This window comes from Cherax quadricarinatus, chromosome 55, assembly GCF_038502225.1.
Source record: "Cherax quadricarinatus isolate ZL_2023a chromosome 55, ASM3850222v1, whole genome shotgun sequence".
Classification (NCBI taxonomy): domain Eukaryota; kingdom Metazoa; phylum Arthropoda; class Malacostraca; order Decapoda; family Parastacidae; genus Cherax; species Cherax quadricarinatus.
In genome coordinates this window covers 15,277,954-15,299,842 of record NC_091346.1, presented here as the reverse complement: position 1 = coordinate 15,299,842, position 21,889 = coordinate 15,277,954, and the positions used below count along the sequence as shown (strand labels likewise).

Sequence of the window (21,889 nt, the reverse complement as noted above, 5' to 3'; positions counted from 1 at the left end):
TACTTTTTACAGTCTATGACCTCGAGGAATTCAACTGTTATGTCCAACTCCGTCTTCTACCTCACCCAAGTCTGTCCTGCCACCGGGAAGCCTAAACATTATTGAAAAATATTAGCATCTTCACTTTTTTTTCGGTGCCAATTCTCTTTTAAGCTTTTATTTTGGCTCAACATTTACTTTTGTACAAAATTTGGTATATAAATAAAGTCATTGTTCTAGTCATATTGTAGTAGTGTACTTGTCCGTAATGTGTATGTATTAATGGTGCAGTAATACTGCAACAAATTATAAGTGGGCGAGACATCAAGGGACCTCCAAACACGTATTTCAGAACACCAATACGCAAGCAGGTCTGACGATACAAGGTACAACACCGTCGTCCGTCGTGATGCTCCGAGTAGTCGACTCACATTCGCCAGGTAGCATTACACCACTTGTAGAATTCGTCAAGAGGTTCTCGATGGTCTTCGTTGGGGCTTCTAGGGATGTCTCACTCACGTCTGCCAATGCTTCCTTGGTGCTCGTTGTGGCATTCCCAGTAGAACACTCACATTCGTCAGGTAGCACCGAGAATGAGTTGGAAGTTTCCACGGCAGTCTTCTGGTTTCTCGTTGTTTCTGCCTCTCCAACCGTTTTCTTAATCTTCAGCTTGGTTCCATGTTGCCCGGCCACTGACCAAGCTCCCCTCTTAACCTGGGGACTCACAACAGGTGGATTACTACGAATCCTCTTGTTCTCCTCCGTTAATCGCCGTATCAGTCGTCACGTGAGGTCACAGACCCTGAGCGGCTTTGGGGATTAGCGTGGACGGTTACAAAGCATGGCTTGCTTCTGCAGTGTTTTAAAAACTGAGGTTGGAGAGTTGAAGGAGGAGGTCTTGCTTCTCCAGGAGGAGATTAGGAGGCTGAAGGTCCACCTCAATGGGTCTGGGAGAGAGTGTGAGGTGGCTGGAGTTGTGGGGAATGAGACTTCTAGCAGTGAGGTGCAGTCTGTCTCTCGCTGTGAGGAGGCTGTAGTTGGGGAGGTAGCAACGGCTACCAGCAGTGAGGTGCAGCCCAGCACCTGCTACAAGTGGCGAGTTGTTCACAGTAATGGGAGGCGCATCAGAGTAAGGAAAGTTAAGAGTGAAGATCTGAAGGTAGGAAATCGCTTCTCTGTTCTCCAGGATGAATGTACTTCAGTGGCCAGTGAAGGTAAGGGTACTACTGCCCCTGCTAATGAAGGTAAGCGCATTCTTGTGGTTGGTGACTCTCAGGTAAGATATATTGACCGTGCTTTTTGTAATAGGAATAAGAAGATGAGAGATAGAGTGTGCTTCCCTGGAGCTGGTGTTGGGGACATTGTCAACAGGCTGGATAATATCATGTCAGGTAATGGGAACAAGCCCATTATCTGTCTCAGTGCTGGTGGAAATGATATTGGGAAGGGTAGGAGAGAAGAGCTGCTAGATAAGTACAGGTCAGCTATAGATTTCATTAAGTCTAAGGGAGGGATCCCAATCATATGTAGCATCTTGCCTAGAAGGGGAGTAGGAAATGAATAGTTGTCTAGGGCAATTGGTGTAAATTGCTGGCTAGACAGATACTGCAAGGAACTTGCAATCCCATTCATTGACAACTGGAACAACTTTTATGGCAAACATGATATGTATGCAAGGGATAGGGTACATCTCTCCTATTTTTAAAACAGGGGACAAGTCGTTACCGTCAAATTACCGCCCAATAAGCCTGACCTCAATTGTAGGCAAATTACTAGAGTCAATTATAGCTGAGATTATAAGAAACCATCTCGATAAGCATAGCTTGATTAATGATACTCAGCATGGATTCACAAGAGGCCGGTCTTGTCTAACTAATTTATTAACTTTCTTCAGTAAAGCTTTTGAGGCTGTTGACCACGATAAAGAATTTGATATTATTTACTTAGATTTTAGTAAGGCATTTGATAGAGTTCCGCACCAAAGACTGTTGAAGAAAGTAGCAGCTCATGGCATTGGGGGAAGGGTGCTCTCGTGTCCATAAATGGGGTTAAATCCGAGTGGGGATCAGTAACAAGTGGCGTTCCACAGGGATCAGTCTTGGGCCCGTTGTTGTTTATAATATATATCAATGATCTTGATGAAGGAATTACTAGTGATATGAGCAAATTCGCCGATGACACGAAGATAGGTAGGATAATTGATTCAAACGTGGATGTTAGGGAACTTCAGGAGGATTTAGACAAACTCTACTCTTGGTCAGAAAAGTGGCAGATGCAGTTCAATGTAGATAAATGCAAGGTTCTGAAGCTCGGGAGTGTCCATAACCCTAGCACTTATAAGTTAAATAATGTAGAACTTAACCATACAGATTGCGAAAAGGACTTGGGGGTTATGGTAAGCAGCAACCTTAAATCAAGACAGCAATGCCTAAGCGTACGTAATAAGGCAAATAGATTACTGGGATTTATATCAAGAAGTGTAAGCAACAGAAGTCCAGAGGTCATACTGCAGCTTTATACATCATTAGTAAGGCCTCACCTAGATTATGCAGCTCAATTCTGGTCTCCATATTACAGAATGGACATAAATTCGTTAGAAAACATTCAGCGTAGGATGACTAAATTAATATATAGCATTAGAAATCTTCCTTATGAAGAAAGATTGAAGACTCTTAAGTTACATTCACTTGTTAGACGAAGAATGAGGGGAGACCTGATCGAAGTGTATAAGTGGAAGATAGGTATTAATAAAGGGGATATTAACAAGGTCTTGAGGATATCTCTCCAAGAGAGAACCCGCAGTAATGGATTTAAATTAGATAAGTTTAGATTTAGAAAGGACATAGGAAAGTATTGGTTTGGAAATAGGGTAGTTGATGAGTGGAACAGTCTACCTAGTTGGGTTATTGAGGCTAGGACTTTGGGTAGTTTCAAATTTAGGTTGGATAAGTACATGAGTGGGAGGGGTTGGATTTGAGAGGGGCTTGCACATCGGAGCATGTTTCTTGGGTGGCATTGAAAATTGGGTTGGTCAAATGTTTGTTAGTGGGATGAATTGTAAAGGACGTGCCTAGTATGGGCCAACAGGCTTGCTGCAGTGTTCCTCTTTTCTTATGTTCTTATGTAAATATCTACTAGGGCATAAGAAAGGAATTTATAGGCGTATCAAAAGAGGCGAGGGTCATCTTATGAATCAGTATATTGACATTAAGAGGGACATTAAAAAGGGGATAAGAAAAGCTAAAAGGGACTATGAAATTAAAGTTGCTAGGGATTCTAAAACTAACCCAAAAAGTTTTTTCCAGGTATATAGAACAAAAGTCAGAGATAAGATAGGTCCCCTTAAAAATAACTATGGGAATCTTACTGACAAAGAGAATGAAATGTGCTCGATTTTAAATAATTATTTTCTCTCGGTTTTTACACAGGAAGACACTAATAATATTCCGGTAATTAATTTTTATAGTGGATCAGAAGAAGATAAATTATGTAACATCATAGTCACTAGTGAAATGGTTGTGAAGCAGATAGACCGACTGAAGCAAAATAAGTCACCGGGTCCTGATGAGGTTTTTTCAAGGGTTCTTAAGGAATGCAAAATGGAAGTCTGTGAACCATTAACTAATATTTTTAATTTATCTCTTCAAACAGGTGTAGTGTCTGATATGTGGAAGATGGCGAATGTAATTCCTATTTTTAAAACAGGGGACAAGTCGTTACCGTCAAATTACCGCCCAATAAGCCTGACCTCAATTGTAGGCAAATTACTAGAGTCAATTATAGCTGAGATTATAAGAAGCCATCTCGATAAGCATAGCTTGATTAATGATACTCAGCATGGATTCACAAGAGGCCGGTCTTGTCTAACTAATTTATTAACTTTCTTCAGTAAAGCTTTTGAGGCTGTTGACCATGATAAAGAATTTGATATTATTTACTTAGATTTTAGTAAGGCATTTGATAGAGTTCCGCACCAAAGACTGTTGAAGAAAGTAGCAGCTCATGGCATTGGGGGAAGGGTGCTCTCGTGGATCGAGTCATGGCTCACAGACAGGAAGCAGAGAGTGTCCATAAATGGGGTTAAATCCGAGTGGGGATCAGTTACAAGTGGCGTTCCACAGGGATCAGTCTTGGGCCCGTTGTTGTTTATAATATATATCAATGATCTTGATGAAGGAATTACTAGTGATATGAGCAAATTCGCTGATGACACGAAGATAGGTAGGATAATTGATTCAAACGTAGATGTTAGGGAACTTCAGGAGGATTTAGACAAACTTTACTCTTGGTCAGAAAAGTGGCAGATGCAGTTCAATGTAGATAAATGCAAGGTTCTGAAGCTCGGGAGTGTCCATAACCCTAGCACTTATAAGTTAAATAATGTAGAACTTAGCCATACAGATTGCGAAAAGGACTTGGGGGTTATGGTAAGCAGCAACCTTAAACCAAGACAGCAATGCCTAAGCGTACGTAATAAGGCAAATAGATTACTGGGATTTATATCAAGAAGTGTAAGCAACAGAAGTCCAGAGGTCATACTGCAGCTTTATACATCATTAGTAAGGCCTCACCTAGATTATGCAGCTCAATTCTGGTCTCCATATTACAGAATGGACATAAATTCGTTAGAAAACATTCAGCGTAGGATGACTAAATTAATACATAGCATTAGAAATCTTCCTTATGAAGAAAGATTGAAGACTCTTAAGTTACATTCACTTGTTAGACGAAGAATGAGGGGAGACCTGATCGAAGTGTATAAGTGGAAGATAGGTATTAATAAAGGGGATATTAACAAGGTCTTGAGGATATCTCTCCAAGAGAGAACCCGCAGTAATGGATTTAAATTAGATAAGTTTAGATTTAGAAAGGACATAGGAAAGTATTGGTTTGGAAATAGGGTAGTTGATGAGTGGAACAGTCTACCTAGTTGGGTTATTGAGGCTAGGACTTTGGGTAGTTTCAAATTTAGGTTGGATAAGTACATGAGTGGGAGGGGTTGGATTTGAGAGGGGCTTGCACATCGGAGCATGTTTCTTGGGTGGCATTGAAAATTGGGTTGGTCAAATGTTTGTTAGTGGGATGAATTGTAAAGGACCTGCCTAGTATGGGCCAACAGGCTTGCTGCAGTGTTCCTCTTTTCTTATGTTCTTATGTTCAAACAGGTCTTCACTTCATACAGAAGTGTATGTTGTCATTAGACTATTAAACTCAGATATGTTAATAAGGCACATTATGGCATTAAATTATTTTATTGAGATGGTCATGTAGCATATAATACTGAGGTCTCGTAAAAAAAAAGTAAGAGTGAAGGTTATTTTTCTTTTTATATTCCTTGAGCAACGCTAAACTTCAGGGGTCATATAACACCATGGGAAGGAGAGATTTAATTAAAGGAAATTTGAGTTACTTTATCAGCCTAAACCGCGGTTAAGGCCGGGAGTGGAGCAGAGATCTTGGAGGTAGATGGAGTGGTACTGGATGGGGAAATACTGTCGGAGGAGGAGGTGGAGGTACTAGAGGAAGTGGGGTTACTGGAAGAGGTGCTGGAGGTGGCTGTACAGGACTTGAGTTTCTTATGTTGTCCCTCAAGTACTTGTTCAACCAAAAGTCTTCTTCTCTGGAAATCTTTCTTCTCCACTTCTATATCTTGTTTAATGTAACGAAGTGTATTCCTAACACACACATACTTCTTTAGGCAGCACTTGGCTATCCTCCGTTCTTTCTTCAGGATAGCAAACTTGGTCTGGGAGATGTTGAGTACCTTGTTTCGCTCCTCCAGCATCTGTCTCTTCCTGGCCAGATACGAGCTAACAGCCACCATTATGAAGACAGTAAAAAAAAGCGGCTGCAGTTGTTGTACAGTACAGTATATTCTTCGTCAGCAAATGGCGTCTTGGCACGGGCATCAGTCAGATAACCCGTTAAGTGTTATATATGGGAAAGAGTGAGGTGCTGCTGACTACCCTTACATCTCAAGCAGTGAGGGGAAGGGGGGTGAATTTGAGTAGGACTTGTACATGAGTTAATGGGATTATGAAAGCTTCCTCCTTGGGTAGCATTGAAAATGGATTAACAGCATAAGAACATAACATAAGAACATAAGAAAGGAGGAACACTGCAACAGGCCTGTTGGCCCATACTAGGCAGGTCCTTTACAATTCATCCCACTAACAAAACATTTGACCAACCCAATTTTCAATGCTACCCAAGAAATAAGGTCTGATGTGCAAGTCCCACTCAAATCCAACCCCTTCCACTCATGTACTTATCCAACCTAAATTTGAAACTACCCAAAGTCCTAGCCTCAATAACCCAACTAGGTTGTTAGGTAAGACACATATGCAACAGTTAGGTAAAGATACCCAGTAAAGAGGAAATGGTATGGTGATACCGACAAGATGTGGAAAAAGACACTTATGTACAGTTCAGGACATTTATTAAAGGAAACGTTTCGCCACGAGTGGCTTCTTCAGTCCTAATACTGAAGAAGCCACTCGTGGCGAAACGTTTCCTTTAATAAATGTCCTGAACTGTACATAAGTGTCTTTTTCCACATACCCAGTAAAGATACCCAAGAGTTGCACATGTGTCTAATTTATCAACATGTCGGTTCTCTGAACCATTCATCTACAAACCTGTCAGACACTGCAAGTTCTTGGGATCTTAATACTTGGGAATTCTTCGCTTGCCTAATTCTTGGGCACGACCTACTTCAACATTGAACAAATGTTACACGACCTATGACTGCTTCACCTCTCCTGCCAACGGTTTATAAGCTCCTTCTCAGCACGTATGCCGTATTCTATTCAAGATTGATGGACTGACCACATCGACTCAAGGTTGAGGGACTGATTACCTCATTCTCCTCCTGTTCTTCAAGATTCTCCTTTGTATGGACTGATGAAGCCACTGTGTGGCGAAACGTTTCCTCAATAAAGATACCCATGTGTCTAATTTATCAACAGTTAGGTATCTTTATTAAGAACATAAGAACATAAGAATGGAGGAACACTGCAGAAGGCCTACTGGCCCATACGAGGCAGGTCCTTATCAAAACAACATCTACCTAAAGCAACCCAAGAAATAACTCCCGTACCCCATGACACAAATCAAACCCAGCCCCTCCCACTCATATATTTGTCCAGTCTCTTCTTAAAGCTACCCAAGGTCCTAGCCTCTATCACCCCACTGGGAAGGCTGTTCCACGCATCTACAACTCTGTTAGAAAACCAGTACTTACCTATGTCCTTTCTAAATCTAAATTTATCCAACTTAAATCCATTATTCCTGGTTCTTACCTGGTTCGACACCCTCAGTACTTTATTAATGTCTCCCTTGTTTATGCCCGTCATCCACTTATACACTTCAATGATATCTCCCCTCATTCTACGCCTCTCCAGAGAGTGGAGATTTAAGGCTTTAAGTCTATCTTCATACGGGAGGTTCCTTACACAGTAAATCATTTTAGTCATTCTTCTCTGTATGTTCTCTAATGAGTCTATGTCCATCCTGTAGTAAGGGGACCAAAACTGAGCAGCATAATCTAAATGAGGCCTCACTAGTGATGTATAGAGCTGTAAAATAACTTTTGGACTTCTTCCCAGTGGGGTGATAGAGGCTAGGACCTTGGGTAGCTTTAAGAAGAGACTGGACAAATATATGAGTGGGAGGGGCTGGGTTTGATTGGTGTCAAGGGGGTACGGGAGTTATTTCTTGAGTAGCTTTAGGTAGATGTCGTTTTGATAAGGACCTGCCTCGTATGGGCCAGTAGGCCTTCTGCAGTGTTCCTACATTCTTATGTTCTTATGTTACTTATACTTCTTGAGATGAATCCAAGTAATCTGTTGGCCTTGTTGCGCACACTAAGGCACTGCTGTCTTGAGGAAATGGTATGGTGATACCGACAAGATGTGGAAAAAGACACTTATGTACAGTTCAGGACATTTATTAAAGGAAACGTTTCGCCACGAGTGGCTTCTTCAGTCCTAATACAGAGAAAACTAAGAAAACACACATATATATAGTGGTGGGAGTCAGGTGAGGTGAAGCGTGGGTAGAGGTGGAAGTAGTAGTAGTAGTAGTAATGGAACTAAGGAGGTGAGGTTAGAGAGGGACCTGTTGGCATCAAGTAACACCAGTTCCCAGGATGGGTAATATCCTCTTGCTTAGTAATTTTGAAATACTGTAACTACCGGATTTCTGCTTTATAGTGTTACTGACAGAAATTAGTGCAGCTTCAATGCATTTTCTCCGTTTAAGACGGAGAAAATGCATTGAAGCTGCACTAATTTCTGTCAGTAACACTATAAAGCAGAAATCCGGTAGTTACAGTATTTCAAAATTACTAAGCAAGAGGATATTACCCATCCTGGGAACTGGTGTTACTTGATGCCAACAGGTCCCTCTCTAACCTCACCTCCTTAGTTCCATTACTACTACTACTACTACTTCCACCTCTACCCACGCTTCACCTCACCTGACTCCCACCACTATATATATGTGTGTTTTCTTAGTTTTCTCTGTATTAGGACTGAAGAAGCCACTCGTGGCGAAACGTTTCCTTTAATAAATGTCCTGAACTGTACATAAGTGTCTTTTTCCACACTGCTGTCTTGGCTTTAGATTTCTGCTTACCATGACTCCCAAGTCTTTCTCACATTCTGTATGACCAAGCTCTACTTCACCTAGATTATAGCTTCGAGGGTTATTTTCATTACCAAGGGCAAGAACCTTACACTTATCCACATTAAACTTCATCTGCCATTTTTCAGACCAAGACATAAATTTGTTCAAATCGTCCTGGAGTTCATTGTTTCAGACTATGGAACATAAGAACATAAGAAAGGAGGAACACTGCAGCAGGCCTGTTGGCCCATACTAGGCAGGTCCTTTAGAATTCATCCCACTAACAAACATTTGACCAACCCAATTTTCAATGCTACCCAAGAAATAAGCTCTGATGTGCAAGTCCCTCTCAAATCCAACCCTTCCCACTCATGTATTTATCCAACCTAAATTTGAAACTACACAAAGTCCTAGCCTCAATAACCCAACTAGGTAGACTGTTCCACTCATCAACTACCCTATTTCCAAACCAATACTTTCCTATGTCCTTTCTAAATATAAACTTATCTAATTTAAATCCATTACTGCGGGTTCTCTCTTGGAGAGATATCCTCAAGACCTTGTTAATATCCCCTTTATTAATACCTATCTTCCACTTATACACTTCGATCAGGTCTCCCCTCATTCTTCGTCTAACAAGTGAATGTAACTTAAGAGTCTTCAATCTTTCTTCATAAGGAAGATTTCTAATGCTATGTATTAGTTTAGTCATCCTACGCTGAATGTTTTCTAACGAATTTATGTCCATTCTGTAATATGGAGACCAGAATTGAGCTGCATAATCTAGGTGAGGCCTTACTAATGATGTATAAAGCTGCAGTATGACCTCTGGACTTCTGTTGCTTACACTTCTTGATATAAATCCCAGTAATCTATTTGCCTTATTACGTACACTTAGGCATTGCTGTCTTGGTTTAAGGTTGCTGCTTACCATAACCCCTAAGTCCTTTTCGCAATCTGTATGGCTAAGTTCTACATTATTTAACTTATAAGTGCTAGGGTTATAGACACTCCCGAGCTTCAGAACCTTGCATTTATCCACATTGAACTGCATCTGCCACTTTTCTGACCAAGAGTAGAGTTTGTCTAAATCCTCCTGAAGTTCCCTAACATCTACGTTTGAATCAATTATCCTACCCATCTTCGTGTCATCGGAACAATGCTCTTCTCCAGACTGAAGGACTGACCACCTCAAAACTTTAAGGGTGATGGACTGATTACATCGTCTTCAAGTATCTTCTGCTTCTATCAACTTTTCTGTACTCGACTGAAGAAGCCTACTGTGTAGGCGAAACGTTTCATAATAAAGATACCTAACTGTTGCATATGTGTCTTACCTAACAACCTGTCGGTATTTTATACCATTTTAATGTTCAACTTCAGGAGGATTTAGACAAACTCTACTCTTCGTGAAGGTGAAGTAGAGCGTGATACACTTATGTACAGTTCAGGACATTTATTAAAGGAAACGTTTCGCCACGAGTGGCTTCTTCAGTCCTAATACAGAGAAAACTAAGGACTGAAGAAGCCACTCGTGGCGAAACGTTTCCTTTAATAAATGTCCTGAACTGTACATAAGTGTCTTTTTCCACATCTTGTCGGTATCACCATACCATTTCCTCTTCATCAGTTGGGTTATTGAGGCTAAGACTTTGGGTAGTTTCAAATTTAGGTTGGATAAATATATGAGTGAGAGGGGTTGGATTTGAGTGGGACTTGCAAATGAGTGGATAGAGTTACCAGACCTTATTTCCTGGGTAGCATTGGAAATTGTTTTGGGCAAATGTTTTGTTAGTGGGATGGATTGTAAAGGACCTGCCTAGCATGGGCCAACAGGCCTGCTGCAGTGTTCCTCCTTTCAAATCCACTCAAATCTAACCCTCCTCACTCGTGTATTTGTCCAACCTAAATTTGAAACTACCCAAGGTCGTCTATATATATATTTCTGAACATTAAAATGGTATAAAATACCGACAGGTTGTTAGGTATTTCTATAGTGTTATATATTTCTATAGTGTCCATGCCACTGAACTGTGAACGTCACAAATATACCCAAATGTTTAACGTGTTTAATTCATCTTGTCGGTATTGTATACCATTGATATACAAAATGAAAAGCAGTCGACACATGTGACGTGAGTATATATAAGCGCCATACATCCTGCTCCTGCTCACAGACGGGTCATCGCAAGACCCGTGCCAGGACCCGTTTGTGGATGTGTAGTTACCCAGTATTCCTCATTCACCATGGAAGAAGCGTATGATTATCTTTTCTTGTACTTTGACAACATGAGGGAGCAGATGGAGGAGCGGGGAAAGATCCTAAGGATCTCCATCATCAAATTCGCCTCTCTGAACTGTGTACTAAGTAATCCCAATCTCTGCTTGTTGAAGTACGTGTCTGTCAAGAATGTTATTGACCGCGTGAACAAGGAGCTGGCCAAGGATTGGCAAGATCTGAAGGACAAGCAACTCTACCTCAAGTATTTACTCATGAAGTACACGCCGCCCAGCGACTCGCTATCAAAAATCTCTCTATTTCTCACATTTACACCTGCAGCCTCACTTAACGCTGCTTCTCAATTCAACTCCTCTTTCTCCGAGATGCTTCCATCCACCTCCTCTCCGACCAGAGTATCTTCAGCCATTCATCCGCCTAAGCTGCCTTTAACCATCACCTCCACGATATCTTCATCCAGAATCTGGTCTTCTGAAGCCTCTCTGTCTAAGACATTTCCATCCATTATATCTTCATCCAGTGCCGCTCGATCGAAGATTTCGCCATTTGTTGAAACTACATCCAAAATGTCTTCATCTAGTGCCGCTCCATCCAATAAATCTTCATCCAGTGCTGCTCCATCCAAAATATCTTCATCCAAGGTCTCGTGTTCTAGAGCCTCTACGTCCAACATATCTTCAGCCAGTGACTCTCCCTCCAAGATCTTGAATTGCAGCTCTTCTCTCAGATTCTCGTGCTTTGGAGCCTCTTCAAGAATTTTGTCTTTCATATCCTCTCCGTCTGAGATTTCACCATACAGTGGCTCTCCCTCCAGGATATCTTCATCTAGTGGCTCTCCTTCCAGGATCTCACCATCCCGTGGCTCTACTTTTAGGGCTGTGCCATCTAGTGGCTCTACTTTTAGGGCTGTGCCATCTAGTGGCTCTACTTCTAGAGCTGTGCCATCTAGTGGCTCTACTTCTAGAGCTGTGCCATCTAGTGGCTCTACTTCTAGAGCTGTGCCATCTAGTGGCTCTACTTCTAGAGCTGTGCCATCTAGTGGCTCTACTTCTAGAGCTGTGCCATCTAGTGGCTCTACTTCTAGGGCTGTGCCATCCAGTGGCTCTACTTCTAGGACTGTGCCATTCAGTGGCTCTACTTCTAGGACTGTGCCATTCAGTGGCTCTACTTCTAGGACTGTGCCATCCAGTGACTCTCCTTCCAGGATCTCACCATCTAAAGGCTCTACTTCCAGGATCTCACCATCTAAAGGCTCTACTTCCAGGACATCTTCATCTGTTATTTCACCATCCAGGATCTCATTATCCAAGGGGTCTCCTTCCAGGATGACTTCATCCAGTGGCTCTCCTCCCAGGATCTCACCATCAAGTGCGGCGTCTTCCAGAATACCTCCATCCAATAACTGTGCTTCTAGAATGTCTCCATCCAATGACTGTCCTTCAAAGATCTCAGCAACCCGGGGCCATATTTCCAAGATTCCAGTGCCCAATGCCTCTGCTCCTAAGGCATTGCAACTCAATGCCTCTTCCAGGATCTCTCAATTGCAAGATCCCCACCGTCCAGGATCCTGCAGTCCAATGCCTCTCCGTCCAAAACATAAACCAATGACTTGTCCTGTGTATCCTGCTTGAAAATGCCTGGTGTCTTACCATATCACGGGTGGGGTTTGAACCTGCGGTCAGTCTCAAAACTCTGGCCTAGTGGCTAACGCGACGGTATGGAGTTTTGAGCATCTCTGACTCCGGGTTCTAACCCTACTCGTGGTATGGTATATATTTTTAAATATGTATAATTTCCTAATAAAGCTATATGATTCATTATGTCTTATTAGCAACGTTATTTACTAGTGAATAAATATGCCAACAGCTGGTAAATAATCTACAATGCGTTTTATGTATATATATATATATATTGTATATGATGAGATGTTGTATATGAGAGAAAAAGGACTTTTTACCTGACTGAGTTGTCAAATTTCTAGCAAAGAATGATCTATGCACCTTAATTTTAATCTCGTAACATAATACATGTCATAATATTACCATAAAACACGATGTACATCCCGTATAACGAGCAATAGTAACACGTGAGGATGTTATTATAATCATGAACTAAGCTCTAAACCCACAGGAGAAGATAGACGGGAGTTGTGTGTGTTTGAGACTTAATATATAACCTGGGATTGTATAGCAACTTTGGTTCGGATTTTGATTTCAGTGCCATGTTATTCTCTGTCTTCTTAGCCTCTCTCCTTACCTGTGAATATTCGTTTCTGGTTTTGCTCGCTTCCCTGTTTTCTTTTGTTGTTTTCTTTATATAATTTTTCCATACTCTTACCCTGTTAGTGTCAGCTCACCTTGTTCTTGCCACGGCTTTTCCTGCCTCTTGGAAATGGGTTGGGCAAATATTTTTGTTAATGGGGTTTGTCTTTGCCTAGTATGGGCCAGTAGGCCTGTTGCAGTGTTCCTCCTTAAGCTCTTATGTTTCATGTGCCTCCAGGCACATACCAGCTATTTTTTTTATTAACACATCGGCAATTTCCCACCAAGGCAGGGTGACCCGAAAAAGAAAATCTTTCATCATTCACTCCATCACTGTCTTACTAGAGGCGAGCTTACACTACAGTTATAAAACTGCAACATTAACACCCCTCCTTCAGAGTACCGGCACTGTACTTCCCAGTTTCAGGAATCCAGTCCGACCTGCGGGTTTTCCTGAATCCCTTCACAAATGTTACCTTGCTTACACTCCAACAGCACGTCAAGTCCTAAAAATCATTTGTCTCCATCTGCTCTATCTAACACGCTCACGCACTCTTGCTGGAAGTCCAGGCCCCTCCCTTTTTCATTCACTATTTAGGTGGCCCGGTGGCCTGGTGGCTAAAGCTCCCGCTTCACACACGGAGGGCCCGGGTTCGATTCCCGGGGGGTGGAAACATTTCGACACGTTTCCTTACACCTGTTGTCCTGTTCACCTAGCAGCAAATAGGTACCTGGGTGTTAGTCGACTGGTGTGGGTCGCATCCTGGGGGACAAGATTAAGGACCCCAATGGAAATAAGTTAGACAGTCCTCGATGACGCACTGACTTTCTTGGGTTATCCTGGGTGGCTAACCCTCCGGGGTTAAAAATCCGAACGAAATCTTATCTTATCTTATCTTATCTTATCTAGTTCCCCTTCCAACTGTACTTCATTTAGGAATTATCTCACATCATTGTAATCCTCTCTTTTGATCCTGGTTTCTTCCTTTCATACTCAATAACATCGTATTTTGCCTTCATCATTTAGAATCACTTAGTGTGAATATTAGTTCCAGCCTTGCTGGTTCACCCGCTCCTCTATGTTCATGTATTTAGCATGCTGGTACCTTATGGTGTGTATATATACCATGTAAAATGTATATACTTCTCGATGTACATACACTGTTATTTTAAATAGGTCGAATAATTTGAACCAAAACCAATTTATCGCTCTGAAAATTGTAAATATTGGCAGGAATCTTATTTTATTCCTCGTCATTTACATTCAGCAGTTCTTAACAATTCTCCATTATATAATTTTAAGTATCTACCATCTCTCTATGACTTTATTTATCCCCGAGGTGCCCATTATTCCTCCCCAAAATGGTTTAATTTAATAATACTGCGGATACATATTTTCACTTGGTTTTCCTGGTCGGCTCCCTGCGAGCTCATCTATATGTGACGGGAACCCAGGAAGAGGATTGGATTCTTTATCAAATTCATTTTGTAGAATCGAGTAGCATCTTAGTAGCATCGGATTCCTTTAAAATCAGCTGGCGGCGGTAAAGGGTTTGGGAGTCTATAGTGGAGTAAAGGTTTGCGGAAACCAATTGTTTATGTCAAAAGTTTGTGACCAACTTGCACTAAGAATGACTTGAGACGATGCACATTTCTGCCATGGATAACACGATCGAAAACTGCCAAGAAATAGATGCGGATGAAGTTCACTTTTTAGAGGTAAAGCTTCGTGCCCTCATTATTTGAGAAGTAATATATATATATATATACACATGTATATATGTATATATGTATATATATATATATATATATATATATATATATATATATATATATATATATATATATATATATATATATAGTGCGTGATTATTATTATTATTATAATTATTACAGCAATAGTCGTAACTGAGCGCTAAACCCACACACGCAATGTGTGATAATTGTACTTGTGTGTACCTGTGCCTAAATAAAATTGTGTTTATTGTGATTTTTTTTTTTGGCATTCTCTATTATAGTAATATTGATAATAATAATAATAATAATAATAATAATCGTTATTTCTACAGGTACATCCCCTCAAGGGAGGTTCCTTGACGCTGGTGAGGGGCTCTTGATCCGAGGAATTGGATTTGTGCCCCCCACCCTAGTTCCCTGAATTGAGCCTGATTATGCCTTCTATCCCCCCCCACAGGCACTGTAAGAGCCCTACGGGTTTAGCTCTCTCCCATGATTATATTAATATTCTACAAGTACACAATACAACTTATACAGACCATCGCTGATAATAATGATATACTGTAAGAAAGTCCCATTTTACGCAGAGCATTTCGGGCAAATTTGGTTAAGTTTGTCCCCCAGGATGCGTCCCACACCAGTCGACTAACACCCAGGTGCCTATTTTACTGAACATAGACAGCAGGTGTCTGGCGTCATAATGTTTCCACCCGTACCGGGGATTGAACCACGGACCTCGGTGTGAGAGCTGAGTGCGCTAGCAGTCGAACTACAGGACACGAGGGGTTGTGGAGAAGCTGTTTGGGGGACTGCTGAGGACATTTTTGGGAATTATCTCTTGATCCATTATGCTGGTGCTGCATTTCTTCTATACACAAATAACTTGCACATAAAAGAGAGAAGCTTACGACGACGTTTCGGTCCGACTTGGACCGGGTTATTTGTGTATCGTTCCAGTCACAGTATTGTGGCTTTTTTTGTTATCTACATTTCTTCTCTTTGATAGCCTCTAATTTATCATGACTTTATAAAGGATCCCAGTGGGATTAGTCAAGGACTCCAATGGATAAATAAGTCACTTCGACTTTTTTGGGTTATCCTCGGTAATCTATACATATGGTGAAATATTGTTCCAATAAAACTTGTACTGTAACCTGCCTCTGGATCTAAAGTCTAGCCTAACCCATCTGATGCATACTGTATCTTGCTTAAATTTTGCTCATTCCTGCCCTAGATTATAACTACATAAGATAAGATTTTGTTTGGATTTTTAACCCCAGAGGGTTAGCCACCCAGAATAACCCAAGAAGGCAGTGCATCATCGAGGACTGCCTGTCTTATTTCCATTGGGGTCCTCAATCATGTCCCCAAGGATGCAACCCACATCAGCCATCTAACCTAGGTACCTACTTGCTGCTAGGTGAACAGGACAACAGGTGTAAGGAAACGTGTCGAAATGATTCTACCCCGCCGGGAATCGAACTCGGGCCCTCCGTGTGTGAAGCGAGAGCTTTGCCAGCCAGGCCATGGGGTCACCCAATGTATCACTAATGTAGTTTTATAACAAGAAGACATTGAGTTTCTTGTACCTGGAGTTTACCTGGAGAGAGTTCCAGGGGTCAACGCCCCCGTGGCCTGGTCTGTGACCAGGCCGCCTGGTGGATCAGAGCCTGATCAACCAGGCTGTTACTGCTGGCTGCATGCAAACCAACGTACGAGCCACAGCCCGGCTGGTACGGTATCACTCTTTGAAGACACTGGTTGTATATACAGGCATACCTCTGTATTATGGTGGGTTAGGTTCCAGACTGCCACCGTAAAGCAGATATCGCCTTAGTGAATAGCAGTTTTTTTTTTTTACTTACTAGTGCATATAAAACCCTAAAAAACATGTTTACACTGTCATTTAAGTACACCTACCATCTGACTTACGACCTGCTTGACTTACAACCACTCGACTTACGACCGTGTTTTTTATGCCAAATTTCTGGGAAATAAACAACTATTTGTGTTGTACACAGTGTTTATCCTAAACCTTACAGTATAAAATACAGTACTAACAACATAAAAAGTAAAGTAAAACATGAAATACCAAAATAAAACAATAAAATAAAGTCATTACAAAAATGTTTTGTTGATATTCAGTAGTAAAGTTCGACTTACGACCATTTCGACTTACGACCGGTTTCTCGTAACCGAACTCGGTCGTAAGTCAGATGGTAGGTGTATTTAGTAGCACTCGGCCTATAAAACCAATGCAAGAAACAAAAAAAAAAATAAGTAAAAAAATTTGAAAATTGCTGAAAACCATCTTAAGAGCAAGGCAAGCGCCAAAAATAATAAATATGAATATAATTGAAATGTGCCATTATGGCGAAGCACTCTAAAGCAAGCACTGTATTAACAAGGTATGCCTAAATGGTTTTGTAGCAGTTATTATTAAGAGACTGCTGGTGTACACTGTACGCTAAAAGTGACTCATCTAATTACTTAGCTCTCACAAAATCATAGAATATGCCATTATTTTACTTTACGTGTAATATATCATTATTCGTACAGAGCTGAAAATGGCCCATTTTGTGCTGTTCAATTTTATATACACCGCCTCTGTTTATTTTCACTCATTTAAAATTGCTGAATTTATAACTACAGTGGAACCTCAAATATCGAACTTTCTTCAGTCCAGAAGGCTGTTCGAGTGCCTTTACTGAATGAATTTATTCCCATCAGGAATAATGTAAATTAGATTAGTCCATTTCAGACTCTCAAAAATACACTTATAAAAGCACTTACAAAAACACACTTACATAAGTGGTTGTGTTGGGAGCGGTTTGATTTTTGAGGTTCCACTGTATATTATTGAAAACTTGTTTTTATTTATTTATGTTCCATACATTTGACAGCTATCATCAATAAGAATATTTTTTTAAGAAATAAAATATTGAAGAGCTCATCTCTGGTTGCATTAATGAAATGTTGTATATATTTTATATTCTTGTTGCTAGAATTGCTTTCCTTTTGCAAAAATTCAACCTATACAACTTGCACAGATTATCCCTAGTTATCATCAAGTTTTATTATTGCCAATTTATTTACAGGTGCTAGTGTTTTAATGCCTGATAAATTTTGTTTGCAGAGCATAGGCAAGGGATCATTTGGTGTTGTGTACAAAGCACTGTGGAGAGGCCTTACAGTAGCAGTAAAGAAAGTAGAAACAGAGTCTGAGGTATGTAGTTGTGCCTTACCTAATTTGTTTTCTTCTCAAAGCCCATTTGGGATGATTGTCCTTTAAAAATTGCAGAGGAAGATAATGGTGATGCTTCTTAAATATGTAATTCTGCTTTTTAATTCCATCCATGACCAAACCTATTACAAACCACTGTATGGGTGAGGTTTGAACTCACGGCAAGCAAGTCGTAAAATTCCAGGCCAGTGCGTAAGACTCGGCCAGCTGGAGTTTTATGATTCACTCACCGTGGCTTCAAACCCCCACCTGTACCGTGGTTTGTCTATAATCATATCATTACAATTTCACAAGTCAAATCTATTACAATTACTGAGACAACAGCTACCTCGTTAGAATATACAGTGGAACCTCAAGTTTCGAACTGCTCCCAACTCGACCAATTATGTAAGTGTATTATTGTAAGTGCTTTTGTAAGTGTATATTTGGGGGTCTGAAATGGACTGATCTAATTTACATTATTCCTTATGAGAATAAATTTGTTCGGTAACGGCACTCGAACAGCCTTCTGGAACGAAGAAAGTTCGAGAAAGTTCGAAACTCGGGGTTCCACTGTATCCGGATCATTATAATAGCTCCTCATATTGAACAGCTGCATACTACCCAGCCATTCTAATCACAGTTGTTAAAAAACCTCCATTAGAAATAATTAAAATCACACTCAGGCTTAATAATAAAGCGTCAAAAACAAATTACAACAGTTAGAAATATTGACTGGCAAACAGAATTAATTAGTACTCGAGCCATTAAAATGTGTTATTTTTTTTTTTACTTAAAATTCAAAACCTCAGTAATAACACACTGCCATCTAAAAACTAAACAAATCACAAAGAAGAGACTAAATAACCCATGGTAAACTAAAAGGATATTAAGTTCCATTGCCAGTAATCATGGCTTTGAAAAAAGCATAGACTTGGCCTAATCACCAATTAAATATGAAAAAGATATCCATCAGTACATACCATTCTAAATAGGCTCACTGAAATCAGAAGAGGTATTAAAAAGACCTTAAAAATACTCTGAACCTAGGATCAAGAAGAATCATTATTAAATTATTACTCTTTGTAACCCCCTCATGGGAGGTTCCTTGGTATTGGTGAGAAGTTCTTGTTTTAAGGAATTCCTTGAATCAAACCTGAATACCTTCCATTTCCCCAGGTGCTGTATGACCCTGTGGGTGTAGTTCTTCCCCATGACTATATTAATAATATTCTTGCTAAGATTGAGAAACCTCTCATCTTGACTATTGATACTATTATTACCCGTCAAGGAAGATTCATTGATGCCATTGAATTGGATGAAATTGCAAATAGAAGTGAGACTTTTAAATAGCAGATTTGCATAGAGCAAACTCTCCAAGTGAACTTGCATTCATGGAATGCTCGTAAACCAAACCTGCATGAAGCAAGGGAAACTTGTACATAGATATCTTTCCCAGAATTATGTGGGAAAATAAATGTTGTTCCGTATTCAGAAAATCTGGGGATCTTTGTACTGTTATTACATTTTGTATGGTTGGTGCTCAATGGTAGAAAGAGTTTGTAATTTAGAAGAAGCCCCTATCACTTTAACATCCTATGGAGAGGGAGCATGGACACTGGTTTCTTTCCACAGTTACTAAAAACAACAGACATAGCCCCACTCCACAAAGGGGGCAGTAAAGCAATAGCAAAGAACTACAGACTGATAGTGCTAACGTCCCATATAAAAATCTTTGAAAGGGTTCTAAGAAGCAAGATCACCGCCCATCGAGATACCCATCAGTTACACAACCCAGGGCAGCATGGGTTTAGAGCAGGTCGCTCCTGTCTGTTCCAACTGAACAAGAAACTTCTTCATAGCTATCCCACGTAAGAACATAAGAATGGAGAAACACTGCAGAAGGTCTATGCATATGCTTATCCAATCTCTCTTTCAAGCTACCCAAGATATTAGACTATAACCCTACTCGGTAGATTGTCACATGCAGCATTCTCCACCTGACCCAGCATTTTCAACCTGACTTCATCCTATAAATACTCAGGTACCTTCCACCTAGGTAGATCTGTTTATGACTTGATAAAGCCCACTGTATGGGTGAAACGTTGTCAATAAAGGATCACGTTATACTGCATGTGTGTTTATATTTCCATTGTGTCGGTATTTTATACCATTTATTTCCACTGTCCCAACTACTGGACCACTATGAGAAGGTCATGGATGCTTTAGAAGACAAAATGCAGATGTAATATACACAGACTTTGCAAAAGCCTTTGACAAGTGTGACTATGGTGTAATAGTGCACAAAATATGTGATAAAGGAATAACAGGAAAAGTTGGTAGAAAGATCAATAATTTCCTTACAAATAGAACACAAAGAGTAGCAGTCACCAGAGTAAAGTTTGAGGCAGATACAGTGAAAAGCTCTGCTCCACAAGGCACAGTACTTGCTCCCATCTTGTTCCTCATCCTCATATCAGACATAGACAGGGATGTAAGACAAAGCACCGTGTCTTCCTTTGCAGATGACACCCGAATTTCCATGACAGTGTCTTCCATTGAAGACACTGTAAGACTCCAGGTGGACACCAACCAGATTTTTAAATGGGCTGCAGAAAACAATATGAAGTTCAATGATGAGAAATTTCAATTACTCCGATATGGAAAACATGAAGTTAAAACTTCATCAGAGTATAAAACAAATTCCAATGACACAAAAAACTAATGTCAAAGACCTGGGAGTGATCATGTCAGAGGATCTCACCTTCAAGGACCATAACATTGTATCAATCGCATCTTCTAGAAAAATGACAGGATGGATAATGAGAACCTTCAAAACCAGGGATGCCAAGCCCATGATGACACTCTTCAGGTTGCTTGTTTTATCTAGGCTGTAATATTGCTGTACATTAACAGCACCTTTCAAGGCAGGTGAAATTGCTGACCTAGAAAATGTACAGAGAATCTTCACGGCACGCATAACCGCGATAAAACACCTCAACTACTGGGAACACTTGAAGTTCCTCAACCCGTACTCCCTAGAACGCAGGCAGGAGAGATACATGATTATATATATTTGGAAAATCCTAGAGGGATTAGTACCAAACTTGCACACGAAAATCACTCCCTACGAAAGCAAAAGACTCAGCAGATGATGCAACATCCCCCCAATGAAAAGCAGGGGTGCCACTAGCACAATAAGAGAACACAATAAGTGTCAGGGGCCCAAGACTGTTCAACTGCCTCTCAGCATACATAAGGGAGATTACCAATAGATCCCTGGCTGTCTTCAAGCAGGCCTTGGACAGGCACCTAAAGTCGGTACCTGACCAGCCGGGCTGTGGTTCGTACATTGGTTTGCTTGCAGCCAGCAGTAGCAGCCTGGTGCATCAGGCCCTGATCCACATGAGGCCTGGTCACAGACCGGGCCGCGGGGGCGTTGACCCCCGGAACTCTCTCCAGGTAAACTCCAGGTATAAGGTTACACCAAGTTGGATAGATCTTAGGCCTACATGGTACAATGGATAGCGCACTGACCTGCTTATTTTAGGTCTTGAGAACATGTTTTGGGTAATTTGTGAATTATTCTAATGATGGTAGCCTGACTTTCATTCTTGAATTTTTCACGTAATTCAATATTTTCTTCAGGTAAATGCGTTTTGTAATGAGGTGCAGCAGTTGGCTCGTGTTCAGCACGAGAATATCATCTACCTATACGGAGCCTGCACCTCTGACTTTCAGAAATGTCTCATCATTGAATATGCTGATGGGGGATCCCTCTATCATTGTGAGTATTTCCCCCCCCCCTTTCTTCATCTTCAA

General features: G+C 40.7%; 1 protein-coding gene across 4 annotated transcripts in view; it reads left to right on the top strand.

Moving 5' to 3' along the window:
- The first annotated feature begins 14,655 nt into the window (after positions 1 to 14,655).
- LOC128699023 (mitogen-activated protein kinase kinase kinase 7-like) overlaps positions 14,656 to 21,889 on the top strand; it is a 120,561-nt gene continuing 113,327 nt past the window's right edge. For 2 of the 4 annotated variants that reach the window (XM_070096874.1, XM_070096873.1), the window contains exons 1-3: positions 14,656 to 14,826; positions 17,981 to 18,070; positions 21,716 to 21,854. In XM_070096874.1, coding sequence (XP_069952975.1) covers positions 14,752 to 14,826; positions 17,981 to 18,070; positions 21,716 to 21,854 — 304 coding nt within the window. In that variant the 5' untranslated portion in view covers positions 14,656 to 14,751. The remainder of the gene's footprint in view (positions 14,827 to 17,980; positions 18,071 to 21,715; positions 21,855 to 21,889) is intronic. The other 2 variants (XM_070096876.1, XM_070096875.1) reach the window with 1 other exon arrangement.